Source organism: Nicotiana attenuata, unplaced genomic scaffold, assembly GCF_001879085.1.
Source record: "Nicotiana attenuata strain UT unplaced genomic scaffold, NIATTr2, whole genome shotgun sequence".
In the NCBI taxonomy this organism is placed as follows: domain Eukaryota; kingdom Viridiplantae; phylum Streptophyta; class Magnoliopsida; order Solanales; family Solanaceae; genus Nicotiana; species Nicotiana attenuata.
Window position 1 is genome coordinate 597,503 of NW_017670457.1, and position 16,999 is coordinate 614,501.

Here is a 16,999-nt window from a genome sequence, read left to right on the forward strand (position 1 = left end):
TAAGGTTGAGTGACTGTTTCATTACAAAAATAGTTTGGTGACTATGATGCAATAAAGAAGAAAGATGAGAGACCATCCATGAGATTATCCCGATTATCATCTATAGCTATGCGAATGGAGGAAGATTCAGCAAAAATAGGTCCAACTATAAATGACCCTCTTCACCACAACGACCATCCAACAAGCCCATGATTGGAATTAGTCACTTTCTATCAAAGTTTTAGAGCACAGCAACTGATTGGTAAAGAACTATGATAGCTATTGTCAGTTGATGTGCTATATTTTTTCCTTATCAAAAAACATATAGCAAAGCAACTGATAATAGCGATCATAGTTTTTTTACCAATTATGTAAGCATTTATCGACCAAGTATAGAGTTGACACAACTACTAACTAACATTATTTTCTTCTTTTAATGGAGGGAGAAGGAGGCCGCCAAACCTATTTATTTGATTAACAATCTTTTATTTTAGTTATCCTAGTTGAAAGTATCTTTCCATGAATATCTGATCTCAAAGTATACAAGTTTGTAGTTCAACGGCGAAAATTTTTTTGTGTGTGTAAAATATATAGATATACAAGGACACAACATGACAGGGAGCCATATATAAAGCAAGCATATACATATACCTTCCGGCAGGAATCTTTTCAACACTGATATTTAAATTAATGTCAGTTTTTAACCACCTTAATGCAAATTTATATTTTGTCTACAAGGAAAGTACCTGATCAGACCATTGATAACCAATTAGAATCCAGACTCGACCCCAGAGGCTTTGGGGTACCCATCGTACTCCAGTCTAATGTTCAGCGTTGCACAAATAGCTTTAAATTTCAATCTCAAGGAGTCAGTAATCTCAGTGGCGGACTCGTTCTCTGGGTCTGAGAAGGGATACTTACAAAGCAATTCATCCATCTGTTTGATGCCTTTCTGCACTCGGGATGAGAAACAGGTTGGCTCTGCTGCGATTGCAGCATTCCAAACATCAATACAACCTCTGTAAAAACCCAATTCTTCGCCTACTTCAAACCCAGTTTTGAGTCCCACCTGGTTGCCTTCATCTTTACCAGAGGCTAGGCCATCTGAATAGCCTTGGGAGTAGCCTTCTTTGTAATGAGTGTCCTCTAGATTCAATGACGAGTCAAAAATGTCTTCAACTGAATTAGCGCTTTGAGAACTCATGGATGCTCACCAAGCATGTCAAATGTTGGAATACTTTGTTGGAGAAGAAAACCTGGAACAGTGAGATGTTAGTTGTTAAATACCACTTGAAATAAGGTAGTGGAATCCAAACTTGGCAAGACTGCCCAAAACCCTTTCCATTATAACAGAATCTGATAATCCAACATATTTTGGTTCAGCAAAAATTTTCCAGCAAATACAGTTTGGACTGTAAAAACGGCGTCACTTTCAAAGCAATAGAAAAGATAAATAATAAGTGCACAGAGATGCCCAAAGGCTGACTTAGCAAATACCACCAAATCATTATATACATTAGAACAATATTCACCATAATATCATTATATACATTAGGCTGAAGGTCCATTTTCTTCAAAAGAGGCATTACAAATATGTGAAAAAAAGAATTTCCATAGACACCAGGATTAGATTTTGGAGACAAAGATGGCAGGGGAGATGCTATATTCTGCTAGCAAAAGGAAGCAGTAGCTCAAATATATGGGGAGCAGGAAGGGGACTTCTGCAGAAACAATATCAGAAGAAACTTGCAAGACCAGAAGATAATAGAATTTTATTGTCTGGTTGCATATCGGCTATGGTCTAATACTGTGGAGCAGGACTGGAGTTGATTGGGTAATGCCTGCCAAAATTACAGAAATTATCTCATGACGGAAACTCATGAGGAAAGGACGAGTACATAGAGCATTGGATGCAGGCACTTCAATGGACTATTTCATAGAAGACTGGGTGTCTTGGAAAATTTTTGGAGCACCTCTACACTGTGATAACTATTTCATAGAAGACTGGGTGTCTTTTTTAGAGGATCATGGTTTTACAAAACTTTTTCTATATTAATGCTTGACATGTAATTTTCTTTCCTTTTGTATGCATCTCATAGCTTTATCTTTAATTGCCACATCTTATCCATCAATGGAAATGATAAAAAAGAGTATGTTACTTCATTTAATATAATGAATATCTTCCTCAATAATCCTTTCAGCTGGCTTGATCTGGAGCTTATGTAAGTTGAAGTAATAGGTTACTAAGAGTAAATCGATTCCAAAGACTCAAGGTTCAGTATCTGTGAATAACATATCTACATTGCTCATCTTTTAAGTTGGACAGCTGAATTCTTCCAATGTTTCCTAAAATGTTGAAAACTTTCAACTTTTTTCTATACTTAGCTATACTTTCTCCTGAGTCCTGAGCACCATAAATAATTATTGATTCAGAATACCGACCTGTTGATAAGGACACAAAGCTATGGGACAAGACTAGAATGGAAAGAAAGATGCAAAAAATAAACTCCATCAATTCCAATTTATATGCCATTTCTTTCATTTGGACGTCTCAAAATTTTTGATACCATTTTAATCATAATAATATTCTATACTACTTTCAACTTTTAAGAATTAACATTCATTTAATTACTCAGATTTAAACTTCGATGTGAGGTTTTGTCTAACAAACTAACTTTTCTATCATCATTTTAATAGTTTCTTCTGGCTAGTAACATAAAATATAAGTTTACATCTTAAACTTCATATCGAGTCTGAAACCACTGTAGGGGACGGAAAGAGCAGAAACATCAAATCCCTAAAACTCTATGGAACTAATGGGAATTAGGAAAAGGGAATTGAAAAGAAAGAGCCAAGCAGAGAAGAATCTGAACATTTCTTTCAAATTTCAAATTATAGATAGTTGATTAATCTAGCAACTTATTTTAGTATGCTAGTTGTGCATCACATGTGCACTGAGTCTATAAAAAGATAATGGTTGTATAGCATTCAAATGTAAAATGCAACTAGAAAATAAAGTAAAAAGTGGAGGAAAGACAATGGTGAATTAAAACATTAGAAGAGTTTCATTGTTAAAAGTCATCCCTTCATTGCTTACAGGGCCGGCTCTAATGTAGATCCAAATAAGGCTTTTGCCTTAGGCCCCCAAATTTTGGGGGCCTCATTATTTAGAAATAATAGATTTATAGGTATTTTAAAAAAATATTTAGTTCTTCTCGTATAAAAGTAGAATTTTTTTATAACAATTGTCTCAAAGAAAAAGAAGTTTTCAAGATTATAATTGATAAAATCTTACCTAAGATTAACAATGTCTCAAGATAGATTAAATTTGTTGCCTTATTATTAATTAAAAAGGAATTATTAGAGTAAATCGATTATAAAATATTATTAACAATGTTTATAAAATAAATTAGGCCTCACATTAAACTTTGGCTTTAGGTCACACATATGTTTGAGCCGCCCCTGGTTGCTTAAAGCAATGAAACCATGCAAAGCAAGGGGTTATTGCTTCAAGTGCTTCAAACAATGGTGCACAAAGTGATCTAAGGAGAAACGGTCGATTATTTGAATCTCAACATTGAGGAGTTAGATTAATATCGCCATTACAGTTTATTCCATACTGAAATTAGGTATTTTAATTGCCATTTGATCATTACAGTACTACATTCATGCTATAATTGGTACTTATTTAATGTCGTGAATCGTGCGCTTCACTTCTCGATTTCCGCTTCAACCCCCATGGACCTATTAGTGAAACAAAATTATGTCGAAAAGCATTTAAATTTGAGTCTTAAAATGGCCAAAGCATATTCTAGGTTTGTATAATTCTAGTGTTTCACATACAGATTTCTAAAAGTTAAAACATCACTACAGCAACAACTACCCCTAAATCCTAAACAAGTTAGAGTCAGCTTGCCTCGACCCTCCTCCCTTATCCAAGCTTGGCACCAGCAATGTGAGAAATCTCACACTGGCAAATTGTTCGATTTATCACTCGAAAAAAAATAAGAAAAAAGGAAATAACTACAGGACATGAACCACAATTGGATAAATAAAACTGAAAAAAATGTGTAGAAAGCAAAGCCAATATTCTTTGTCCAATAGTACCAAGAGATTGAAAATCAATGCAACAGTAGCAAAAGTTAACCGAAAAAATTGGTAGTACCAAAATTTATTGAACAATATCGGCACAAAAGTATTAACTTTTGAAAAATCACTGAGGATTTTTTTGGTATCAAATACTAATGAGAGAGAGAGAGAGAGAGAGTAAATTACCAGTCGAATTCACCGGAGGCCGAGGCCGAGGCCGGACGAGAGAAGCTAAGCGTCAGATGAAGGCGAATCCCAAGCGTCCAGGAGTTTTTGGGCTGAGCCTAATAAATCAAAAGAATTTGATTTGTGCAGAATGCGATTTATTAATTCGAAAGTGGGATACACCGGTAGAAAATTTCTATATTTTTTTTATATAAGTTGCATTAGAAAAATACGATTTGTAAGTTCCATTAGAAGAATGTGATATAAGTCCCATTCGCGATATGCCATTAAAAACGCAATTTATAGTGAATGTAAAAGAAATGGAAAACTGATTTATTCAACTTATCAATTACAGGATTAGTTTTACGTTGGTTATGCTTTAAAATAAGATATTTAATTTCTCTTTTATATTATAGTTTATTTCTTTCAAATTAACATCATAACTAATGAAAGATATCCCCAAAATAGTGACCACTCTCCTAATTCATGATGTTCTAATTTCTCTAATTATGGATGCGAAATACTTTTAAAATAAGATTGAAGATTTTCTTAGAAAAGTCAAAATTGTATAAAGACAAATTCAATAATATCAATATTTATTAAATCACCACTGAAATGGAATTTTCTTTTCAACTATGAAAATAGAAGGTATATTCAAACCGATTTGATAGTTTAAGATGTTAATTAATTTTTTATCCTTCGTAAATGCAGTGCATGCTTAATAAAATTGTAATTAGAAGTAACTTTTAAAAACGTCATTGTTTCCTTGTACTTTTTTTTTACCTTTTTAATTTGTAATACAGCTTCATCATTTCCTTATTTAGTGACATTAATTCTACACTAAATCTTATTTACAAGTTTCTATATTTTTAATTCAATATCTTAGGGTACAATTAGTTTATGGTTCTCCAACAGTACCTTTTATTTATCACCATAAAATTATCTTCCTTGTTAAAGAGTTTCAATTAATTGTTAAAAACCACATTATTTTCTTGTATTCATTATTTGATATTTTTAATTGCAAAATATTTCATTACTCCATTTGATTGCAGTGTGTTAAAAATACAGCTTTGTGAATTGGTGTCACGCTAGATTTCAATTTCAATAAGTGTATAATGAATTATGAAAGCGGATGTGTTTTTAACTTTTAATGCCATAAATAGGAATTAAAGTTGCTTCTTTTTTCTTTTGGATTGAGATCTCCAATATATACGAAAATTGCCAGAGGAGAATTGAACATCATCATCCAAAACTTGCACCAAATTTAGGAGTCATTTAATTTCCTCAATTCAAGATTGAGAAATGCCTCACAAACACCTCTAATTGATTAGTTAGGAGATTAGTTATCCCACTTTCTTACAAGGATAAAAAAACACTACAATCCCGGGACCCGGATTAGTTATATCACGATTTTATCCCAACCAAACATGAGATAAACTCATCTCAAATTTAATCTCAAAAATAATTATCCCTTATCCCTTATCCCTCATATCAAACAAGCTAAAGGTTGTGACAGAATGCTAAGTATTCTCTCATCTTTAATAAGCTATTTAGAATTCGAGCCCTGAACATAAAAAATCACTCTTGATGGAGAGCGGCTTCAACCCCAAATTTTTTGATGCAAATCTGGATTAGTCGAGCCCCAAACAAATAATGACACCAAGTTGAAAATCATCAAAGAGACAGAGAAATGCCTCACAAACTATCTATAAACTTGTTCAAATTATAATGTGAGGAACCTCCTTCTTTCACAGCTTCCATAGCCAAATCTCCATATTTCTTCACATTCCTTCTTATTTCATTCCCTTTCTCTCCACCCCCCATTAAAATTTCCAAACACCTTTTTAACTCTTCTCTTTTGACAATTCCTTCCTCTGGTCTTGCTCTCACACCTGTTCCCCAAACTTCCTCCACCATCTTAATGTTTGTCACTTGGTCTGAGAACTGTGGGTACCCAATTAGCGGCACACCCGCTGCTATACTTTCTAGAGTCGAATTCCATCCACAATGACTCATGAAACATCCGATTGACTTATGAAAAAGTACCTGTTGAAAATATATCATTAATTAAGTTAATAACCGAATACGTTCACTAACTGTTTAAACTTTTAGGTAAGATAATCATATAATTTATTATTAATCCCCCAGTCCTATATGACACTTTTTGTTTTTCAAGATTCAAATTTCTTAATTTTGACTGTGCATTTAGACATAGTGGATGTGTTTGGTATGAAAGAAAATGTTTTCCATGAAAAATGTTTTCCTAGAAAATATTTCATGGAAAATTGAGTGGTTTTATCATTTATTTTCCCTTGTTTGGTTGGTGAGTGAAAACCTTTTTCCGAAAAATATGTTTTAGTGTGGTTAGAGAGTAGAAAATATTTTTTAGGAAAATAATTTTTATGTTACTCTCCTCCCTCTCCCCCCCCCCCCCCCCAAATACCCAACATTTCATGACTCTATTTTCTAACAAGAATTTAATTATTCTTCTAGAAATTCATAACAAATGCAAAGGAACTTTATGTGTTGCTTTACTTTTTACGCAAAAATAACGTTGAAATTCGTGCTACATAACTAAAAAAATACTCTTTTTTTGGTTAAAAAAGAAAGTATTATTTCTACAACATGAAAATAAAATACTCATTTTGTTGAAATGAAAAAAGTTACTTTTCTGCATCATAAAAAGTAAATACTCTTTTTGTTGAAATAAAAGAAAATAATTTTTACTACATCATTTTATTGAAATGGAAGAAAATATTTTTTCTACATCATGGAAAGAAAGTACTTTTTTTGTTAAAATGAAAAAGAAATTATATCGCGAAAAGAATACTCATTTGTTGAAATGAAAAAAGAAAATACTCTATCTATAACATGAAAAAAAAAGTACTATTAATAATAGTTTCTAGTTTAGGGTGGGATGTGGGTGGGTGGGGTGGGGGTGGGTGGGTGGGTGTGGGGGTTAGTGGGGATGAGGAAGGTTGGAAAAGAGTTTTGGAAAATATTTTCCCTTCTCTTGATAGGGAAAGTTGATGAGGAAAATATTTTTCAATATATTTAAGCCAACCAAACATGAGAAAATTGAAAATATTTTCTAAAAAATGTTTTCCTTCATACCAAACACACCCAAGAAAAATACTCTATCTTTAACATGAAAAAAAAAATACTATTAATAATATTTCTATCTAGGGTGGGGTGTGGGTGGGGGTGGAGGTGGGGTGGGTGGAGTTGGAGTGGGGTGGGGTGTGGGGGTGGGTTGGTGGGGGTTAGTGGGGATGGGAAATGGGAGGAGGTTGGAAAAGAGTTTAGAAAAATGTTTTCCCTTTTCGTGATGGGGAAAATATTTTTCTCCAATTGCAGGAAAATGAGTTGATGAGGAAAATATTTTCCAAAACATTTAGCCAATCAAACATGAGAAAATTGAAAAATATTTTCCTTCGTACCAAACACACCCTGAATCTTTTAGTTTTTCAAAATATTATTTACATATTTAAAAACTACGTAAAAAGTAGTATAAGTCGCATTAATTAAAATTTTAAAATATCTAAAAAGTATATGAAAAAACTATGGTAAAAAAGCAATTCATTTGACTCTCGAAATTACGGTCCCATAAGTTAGGACGAAGGGAGTATAACAATAAACCTACAAATATTTTTGTGCCACATAAAAGTCATTAAACTTGATTCGTTATAATAGTAAAGTCGTGAAATAATCTTTTTACTCGTTAAAATAACCGAACTTAACCACAATAATAGTAACGTCATTAAACTATATTCATTATAATGATAAATTTACTTATCAAGGTAACTTACTATTATAGCGGATAAAATTTACTGTTAGGGATCGTTTGGAACGCGGACTAAATTACACTAGAATTATAATCCTGGGATTATAATCCCTAGGCTAATTTATCCCACATGAAGTGTGGGATAAAATAATACCAAGTTTAACAAAATAAGGTGGTATATAAAGGGATATCCAAGATTAAGTTTAGGACTAAGTTTATATTATGTTTGGTTGACGTAATGTCTACTAAACATAGTATAAACTTAGTATTACACTTTATTCCACCTTATTCCGAGTACCAAACGACCCCTTATAGTATATAAAATACAGATACTTTAATATGACAAAAAAAATTTTATGTTAAAATTAGTACCTCCATTTGTGAACACCAAGGGACAATCATCCCTTTTCCATTCAAGCCATAATTTTCATTCTTGATCTTATCATCTTTATTGCTTGTTCGAATTACCCACAAAAATGGCCTTTCACTTTCCAATAAACCCTTCAAAATCTCTTCCTTTTGCTCCTCTTTTAACACAGCTAAACTCCCAAATGATATATAAACAACTGAACCCTCAGCTTTTGAATCCAACCACTGTGAATAATTTTCAGATTTATCAAACAGTTCGCATCCAAAAGACTTGTCATTAACATCATTTCCGTCGCAAAAAGCTGAAGGAATCAAAGGACCAATTGAACTTACCCCAATTTTCTCAAAAATTTTCAGTGATTTCTCCTCTAATGCGTCGAAAGTGTTGATTAAAACACGAGGATTTGGATCATTTTCGAGAATTTTTATGTGTTCTCTCATTACAGGGATCATAAATGAAGAAGCCGAATCACTCTGTAACAGGAACGTAGGAATATCATCGCGAGAAAATAGTGGCGATTCCGGTAATTTTATTGGAAATGAGGGCTCAATTTCAGTAGTAGAGCTGTAAATTCCGTTATTGGTGGTGAACAAATGGTAATAAATGGCAAACGCAGCAGCACATTGAATGGCCAGAAAAGCAGACGGCGCGTGATATTCACGCGCCACTTCCGCAACCCAAGTGAAGAGAATTGTGTACACTAAACAAGTAACTGGATAGCCGTCGTCGGTAAATTTCTGAAGAAGGTTTTTGAGGTTTTCCGATCCCACGCGCTTTAAATCGTTTAAATAGTCACCGAAGTACATTTCTTTGGGCTTGCCGTCGTCGTGGCCGTCGGAGATGGAGGCGTAGAATAGTCCGTCGATGGACGGTAGGTTGTTCATTTTGCGGAAGCCGTGGACGGTTGTGACGAAGGTGCAACGAGCACCGGCGCGTGCGAGGTTTTTGGCGAGCTGGAGAGTGGGATTTATGTGGCCTTGCGCTGGTAAAGAGATGATAAGGAAATGGTGTTTCTTCATTATTTTGACTAATATTGGAGAAAACAATCATGGCACTATAGAATTTTTAATGGAAGATTGGACTTAAAAGGTGAGTCTCAAGTTGAACTCCATGATTATAATATTCAATAATAATCATTGATATATTTTGACGGTTGCAATGCTTATGAAAAATAAATTTATATAATTATTATATATAAAAATATGCTAAAGAATAAAATAAGATTAGTTAATAGTAATAAGGAAGGACAAGATGAAAAAAAATAAAATAACGATGTGAAGTTATCCAAACATTGTCAATTGTCCTTTTGGTTTTTTAAAAATAACGTTTTTGAAAAAGTTGAAGAAGAAAATGTGTCTGAATAGGAAAACATAGTTAGCTTCTTAAAGCAAACTAAAACGTTGTTAAATATTAAGTGTGTTTGGTATAATGGAAAATATTTTTCGTGGAAAATATTTTTCAAAAAAATATTGTCTTGGAAAACAAGTAGTAATCTTATTCATTTTCCGATGTTTGGTACGCAAATTAAGGAAAATGACTTTTACGAGTATTCATAAATAGTTTAGATGTAATAAATATGAAGCCATAAACTTTCAAACCAACGACCTTCCGAAACCACAAATTTCATAAACTTTCAAACGCTAAACTTTCGAAATCGCAGAATTTCGAACCCGTAAACTTTATAATTTCTAAACCCGTAAACTTTCAAACACATAAACCTTCGAACTCATAACTTTGGAACTTGTAAAATTTTGAACCTTTAAATCGATAAATAAAAAAAATAAAACAGAAAAATATATTTAAAAATATTTTTCTGGGGGGGGGGGGGGTAAAGGGAGGGAGGAGGAGGGCAGAAAACGAAAAAAACTAAGAAATTTAGTAANCTCCACTAATGGGATTATATGCTGCTTGTTTTACCTTTTTGTCCTCTTCTTAGACTAAGGATGTCTTTCCATGTATTTTAATCTTTCTTTTTGGGTGGGCTGGAGGGGTAGTAGGGTGGGTGGTAACGGAAAAAGTGAAATTTGGAAAAAAAAAAAGTCTTTTTTGGAGAGAGATGTGGGTTGGGGAAGGTTGTGAAGGAGTTTTGAAAAATGTTTTCCTTTCTCTTGATGAGGAAATTGGAGGAAAATGAGTTCATAAGAAAAATATTTTCCAAAACATTTATGCAAACCAAACATGGAAAAATTGGAAAATATTTTCCTTCATACCAAACACACCCTATATCGCCACTAGAAACCCGTTAATGAAATAGAAAATATGCTGCCATGTGATCAAATCATTATCTGCACTCCCGGTATTTAAACTAGGGAAAAGGCCTAAATATGCCATTGTACTTAACAAAATGGCCTATCTATACCACTCATTAATAGTTGGGCCTACTGGTGCCATGGACGTTACAACATTGGCCTATTTGTGCCACTATTATTAACAGACACTCATCATGTATTAAATAAAATAAAAATTTGATTTTTAATACTAGTTTTGACACGTGTCAACTACCTAGACCACCACATAACCTGACCCCACTTCCCACTCTAACCCCAATTACCCAACTGACCCAATCCCATTTTTTTGTTACCCGATATTAATTCCCCCCAAAAGGAGGAAGTGCACTGTTAGCCACTAATAACGCATGTATTTACTTTTAATCCATTGTTTAAAATGTCTTTACTCTTTAGCCACTGCTTTAATAAACTTTACCTGCCCAGACGAAAACACCCTTCTGCTCGTAAAGTTCAGGACAAGTGTCCTTAACTTTTGAAATTGTAACTCTAAGTTCAGGACTACATCTCCTTAACTTTTGAAATTGGAACTCGAAGTTCAGGATCACCTGTCTTTAATTTCTGTGCTTGTAACTCTAAGTTAAGGACTACTTTTCCTTAACTTTTGAACTTGTAAGTCTAAGTTAGGACATATTGTCCTTAACTTTTGAGCTTGTTAGTCTAAGTTCAGGACCAAGTGTCCTTAACTTTTGAACTTGTAACTGTAAGTTCAGGACCAAGTGTCCTTAACTTTTGAGCTTGTTAATCTAAGTTCAGGACCTATTGTCCTTAACTTTTGAGCTTGTTAGTCTCAGTTCAAGACCTATTGTCCTTAACTTTTGAGCTTGTTAGTCTAAGTTCAGGACCTATTGTCCTTAACTTTTGAACTTGTAACTGTAAGTTCAGGACCTATTGTCCTTAACTTTTGAGCTTGTTAGTCTAAGTTCATGACCAAGTGTCCTTAACTTTTGAACTTGTAACTCTAAGTTCAGGACCAAGTGTCCTTAACTTTTGAGCTTGTTAGTCTAAGTTCAGGACCTATTGTCCTTAACTTTTGAACGTGTAACTGTAAGTTCTGGATCCATAACGTAGCAAAAAACCAAAAAATACATCACAGAAATCACAAACCGAAATACATCTACCACTATAATTGCATACGATCAAAGATCACGACTAGTCTAATTAGTAACAAAACTAGCACGTTAATCTTTGAACAATCATAGTGCTTATTCAAGAGTTTCTTAAATTAAGTTTATATATATAACATATAGTAACATTCTTAGCATGGCCAGGTATAGAAACAACGGCGGCGGAGTCCACGGCAGTCGCCACCGAAAAATCCTTCCGTCTCACAGACGGCGGCACAGTTCTTCTCCCTAACATATGAAAGAGATGGAAGAAGGGTAACACAGTCTTTTCATATTAATTTTAATAGACTAGCGGCTACTATTATTAAGCATTAAAAATGCTGGACAAAAAATAAATACCACTTTAAAAAGTGATTACCCCACACAATTTTTACTATTGATTATTTGTCCCGGCAAAAGACAAAAAAATAAGGATAGGAGGATATGACTTGGAGATATATTTCAAATCTTCTAAAGCCTTCTGATCAGTTAATAAATAAAACCCAAAGTATCTCCAACCACAATTTCCATCTGTGCAATTCTAGCCACCCACGTAGGATTGACTTGATATAGAAATTCACAAAAAAGTGGATTACTATTTATCTAAACTAATGGCTAACTAATGCAGCAAAGGCCTCGAGTACAAATATGATTAGCTACGCTTTTGATTCCCTTGCATCATCTTCCAAGGCTAACACATCATCTTCTAAGGCTTATCCTGCAAAATCATTCAGATTAGTGAAAAAACAAAAAGAAAAGAAAAATAACAATATGGGACTTACCACTTGAAAAAGCGAGCAGTGAACCCTAAAGTAATGATCAAAACTGAAATTTGATACAGTAATAAAAAAAACACATATCAGAAAAGGTCCATCAGTCCAAAACAGTAAAAATAGTGACTGCAAAATCTTACGTTTTGTTTTCATGCCCTTGCATATTCTGAATCGTTAATTCCTTCAACTTAAAGAAAAGTTGATTATAGGAACATCCAAGCAAATAAGGGAACAACTCCATAACTTCTCGTGAAGCCTTATCAGCAGAACGACTGCCTTTGTAATTGTCACGCCCCAACCTGGGGAGGCGTGGCTGGCACTTGGCGTCGTACTAGTCCGAGCGAACCGCTCTAACTCATTTTTTTTCTTCTTATGTAACTATCATGGGCCAACATGGCCACAACTCATAATGTACAACGGTAGGTTGGAAATACTGTATCACTGAACCATTTTTCTTAAAACATGAATACATGTAGGCCGTCAAGGCCTCAGACATACTATACAAAATGAACCCCTGTCTACAACGCCTCTAAGATTACTTGACATCAAATAGGATAGGTTACCGGCTTACCCATAAGTCTTTAGCAAAACTCTGACACGATGACTCATAGACTCGGCTGCACTCCGAATGAGGTGGAGTCTTACCGATTCTTTGCTGAATGCCAATCTCGTCTACTATGAGGGCTCGTCAAACGGATTATCTATACCTGCAGGCATTAATGCAGCGTCCCCAACAAAAGGACGTCAGTATGAACAGGATATATACAACAGTCATTCCACTGTGTCACACTACCACGGACTTATATACCTTCCCACCCCTACTGAGAAATAGAACTGAGTAATCCTACATCAAATGGCCGAGAAATTTTGCACCACTAATCTTGAATAACTTGGACCGCCCCCTCCAAGCGAAAGTTTTGCACTCAGATGAAAGAAAAATACATATTAGCATCCTTCAGCTAAGTGTAGAATTACTTATGGAATAGTATTACGTTTACGTATCGTTACTTGGATCATGCTAAAAGAAAGAAGGATTAGCCTTAACATACCTGAACCGGTTCTGTGGACAATCCCTCTAACACACGACAATTGCAACAAACACGTGACGGCAAGATCGGAATAGGAAAAATCCGTATGATATTCTTGAAAACGATTACACCATACTTCCTTAAAATTGCATTGACGATGTTACAAGAGTAGAATAGGCTTCTTGTTGCTTGTCTTGGATGTTCCTTTGTGAATCATGCCCATATATGTGAATAGTTGCAAAAGAAAAATATGAAAAACCAAAAGATAAAACTATACTTAGTTGTCTAAATCTTTCCATGCTATTTTGAAACGTGAAAATGGTTGAGTTGAAAACGCTTACTTAGTTGTCTAAAGTTCTTGTTCATGCATGAACCCCACTTATAATTTTAATGCTTAGCAAGCCTTTCCAAAATGTGACACCACAGTAGAATTCACACATTAGTCATACACTACTTTACTTGTCTTGGTCCCACGTGGACAAGACAATTCTTATACTTATCCTCCAATTATTCGCATAATTAAGAATTATTTCAAATTACTTAAAATACTACTCACTTTTAACACACACTATATAATTTACTATCATGGTCATGTGGTATCATACAAAATAAATACATACACTATTATTCATAAAAATATCCATGTAAAAATACATATATATATTTTCTCAACTTTTAATTTTCTTAGTCTCATATGAAGAGTAAAAATTTTTGTACACTTAATTCTTAAACTGGTAAAAAAAAAAGATAACCTTCTTTTCTTGTGAAAAAATAATTCATATCTATACAATAAAGAAAATCTCATAAATATTTCTCATATTATGTGTATAATTTAAAACATATTCGAAAGTAGTAATATTAATAACTATATAAAATCATATATTTCTTTTTCAAACCATTTTTTTCTTTACAAAAATATTCCACTCAAAAAACCATATCAAATATATATATATAACGGTATTAAAATTGTTAAACTTACAGGGTGTAACAATAATGTCCCTAATATTTCCTTAAAAATCGTATGATTCCAAAGGCCATCTTATATAGTTCCTTTGTAATCTTATGATTCTTATAGATCAGGTAGCTATACAGGTCCTTTTGTCGGTCACGTGATACCCTTTGTTTCCAATCATAAAAGTGTCGTTTAAGGAAGCGATAACGCTTAAGCTTCTCACTATTTGGAACTAGCAAATCATTAAAAGCGTCAAAAAATAGGCCAACTTTAACATGATTCCACAAATAACTAGCGTTGTATATCCAGCTAGATACGTTAGCAACAAATTCTCTGAGACAGTCAAATATAAAAAATTACGTCCTTAACAAAAAGCTAATAATAAATATACCAAAAAATGAAATACCTATGGTTAGCATATTTTTTATTATTCTCGAAGGTAAACAATTGATGAAACAATGTATAGTCATTCATCGAGACATGTCCAAAAGGACGATTCGGCCTATGCTTCTTATAGGCTAGAGAAACCAGCCTTCCAAAATCTTCAACATCATCAATTAACCCAGCTAGTTTTTCTGTATTGACTATTGAGAACAATTTTCATCAAAAACCTATAGTTATAGTCAAATTAAAGTAAAAAAAATATAATGATTACTAAAGCTACTCACTACTATCCTCATCGACTTTGAGTCGTTTTGCCTCACCGCCACTAGTTTCATCAATAGGTTTATCGTCATACCGAAAATTGCACACCCTAAGGCTACCGTACCATAACTCCATTAACGCCTTCGGCATACACCTTGGCATCCACATCCATAATGGTGTCGTCACGTTTATTCCTCCTATTCTTTTTCTTTCCCCTCTTGACCAACTTGACCAAATTACCATGGACGATCCCGACGGAATTTATTGACTCCATTCCAAGACCTATCTGACTGAACTCCTAAAATAAAAAGAGTCAAAAGAAATGTAAAGAACAACAATCCATTTAGTATGTAGGTAAAAAAAAAAATTTAAAAAAAATTCTTAACTGAAACATTTCCTGTGCTTCCTGTCCGAATCCCATAGTAGTTTTTCCTTCATCATCCTCCAACCACATCTTCTTCTTTTTGTTCTTAAGCCAGGTGTTGAATCTCCGGAGTGGCTCGGTAAAAACAAGGTCGTCGTCGGTTTTTTCATCCACCACCAAATTGTAACCAACGGCTACACCTTCCGTTAGCCAGGTGGAGATCTCTCAGGTAGCTAGCCGCCGCTTTCATGGTACGAAAGCATCTAATAGAAACATCGGTGACGACGCCACCGGACCCCAGCTTCCCTCGTATACATCACCTTGAATACGTCTTCCAATTGTATAATGCTGCTGAAAAGTTCTACTTGCCATGTCCAATTCTCGAGAAGCAGCGGAAAGGTGTTGTTAATGTCCAAGTCTAGAGAAGCGGCGGAAAGGTGATGTTAAACCACTAGGGTTGGGAAATGGGTAAATATAATTTACTCTCAAATTTGAACCTTATCCTATACAATCGCCATCTTGCTCTTGCCATGCCATTTTTAATTCCCTCTTCTATAGAATACAATTTTATTGTATGATATTTTTTATTGTTTTACCTATTATTTTAATTTTAGTTTATTAAAACAATAAATAGAATATTATTTTTATAATTTAATTTATCTTTTTACGACTTTTATTATTATTATATATATATATATATATATATATATATATATATATATATATATATATATATATATATATATNATATATATATATATATATATGTATTTGAGTTATAAATTAAAAAATTAAATACCTTATCTAGGATTTGAACTTGTGACCCAATATAATTTCTGAACCTTCTTTACCAATATTATGATATCTTCTCTTCTGTCAAGAGAATTCAACAATTTATATATAACTAAAATGTTCGTTTTTCCCTATTGTACGGTCTAGTTTTGTGACGAATGGGGTTCAACTAAACCATCTTACCTCCATGTTGTTTGTCACGATCCAAATCCTAACATGTCGTGATAGCACCTATCGGTGGTACTAGACAAGCCGGCGTTTCCAAAACACTTTTAATATTTAACAGAAAATGAATCGAGATACTTTAAATATCAAAGTTTTCATAAACAAGGGTAAAACCCAAAATACAAGTGCGGAAATAGCTTCCAATATTGGGGTGTCACTTAGCCCATAAGCATCTATACGTAATCAGTCCAGAAATGAAACGTCTATAACAGTTTGGATCCAAATACAACGAAAGAAAAGGTAAGGAAGTAGAAAATAATGGTTGGGATGCCAGGCAGCTACCTTGATATCTCCAACTGTCAGCTACGTGAAATATCAAAAACCTCCGCATCCAGAAACTCTTGGATCTGCACACGAAGTGCAGGGTGTAGTGTCAGTACAACTATCTCAGTAAGTAACAATAGTACGTAAGGAACTGAAAGATAGTGATGAGCTACACAGT

The 16,999-nt window shown here is 33.9% G+C and overlaps 2 protein-coding genes and 2 long non-coding RNA genes across 6 annotated transcripts; all 4 read right to left on the reverse strand.

The window, feature by feature from the left end:
• Positions 1 to 476: 476 nt before the first annotated feature.
• Positions 477 to 4,381, reverse strand: LOC109239702 (oral cancer-overexpressed protein 1 homolog). Its single transcript, XM_019406291.1, has 2 exons — positions 4,255 to 4,381; positions 477 to 1,235 (listed from the first exon to the last, which is right to left on the reverse strand). The coding sequence occupies exon 2, from the start codon at positions 1,181 to 1,183 to the stop codon at positions 749 to 751; it is 435 nt and encodes a 144-aa protein (XP_019261836.1). The 5' UTR covers positions 1,184 to 1,235; positions 4,255 to 4,381; the 3' UTR covers positions 477 to 748.
• A 1,131-nt stretch (positions 4,382 to 5,512) lies between these two features.
• Positions 5,513 to 9,484, reverse strand: LOC109239703 (crocetin glucosyltransferase, chloroplastic-like). Of its 2 annotated transcripts, XM_019406293.1 has the most exons (3): positions 8,720 to 9,484; positions 8,390 to 8,611; positions 5,513 to 6,279 (listed from the first exon to the last, which is right to left on the reverse strand). In XM_019406293.1, exons 1-3 carry the CDS (start codon positions 9,404 to 9,406, stop codon positions 5,929 to 5,931), a joined length of 1,260 nt encoding a protein of 419 aa, XP_019261838.1. In that variant the 5' UTR covers positions 9,407 to 9,484; the 3' UTR covers positions 5,513 to 5,928. The 2 variants fall into 2 exon arrangements, with proteins under 2 accessions (XP_019261838.1, XP_019261837.1); XM_019406292.1 differs by having other exon boundaries at positions 8,390 to 9,483.
• Positions 9,485 to 12,236: 2,752 nt separating this feature from the next.
• On the reverse strand, positions 12,237 to 13,209 carry LOC109239705. 2 transcript variants are annotated; one of them, XR_002069950.1, is made up of 3 exons: positions 12,692 to 13,209; positions 12,561 to 12,603; positions 12,237 to 12,496 (listed from the first exon to the last, which is right to left on the reverse strand). It is a non-coding gene; the product is annotated as an uncharacterized LOC109239705 (long non-coding RNA). The 2 variants fall into 2 exon arrangements; XR_002069949.1 differs by having other exon boundaries at positions 12,561 to 13,209.
• Positions 13,210 to 14,926: 1,717 nt separating this feature from the next.
• Positions 14,927 to 16,059, reverse strand: LOC109239706. Its single transcript, XR_002069951.1, has 2 exons — positions 15,563 to 16,059; positions 14,927 to 15,474 (listed from the first exon to the last, which is right to left on the reverse strand). It is a non-coding gene; the product is annotated as an uncharacterized LOC109239706 (long non-coding RNA).
• Between the last annotated feature and the right edge of the window lie 940 nt (positions 16,060 to 16,999).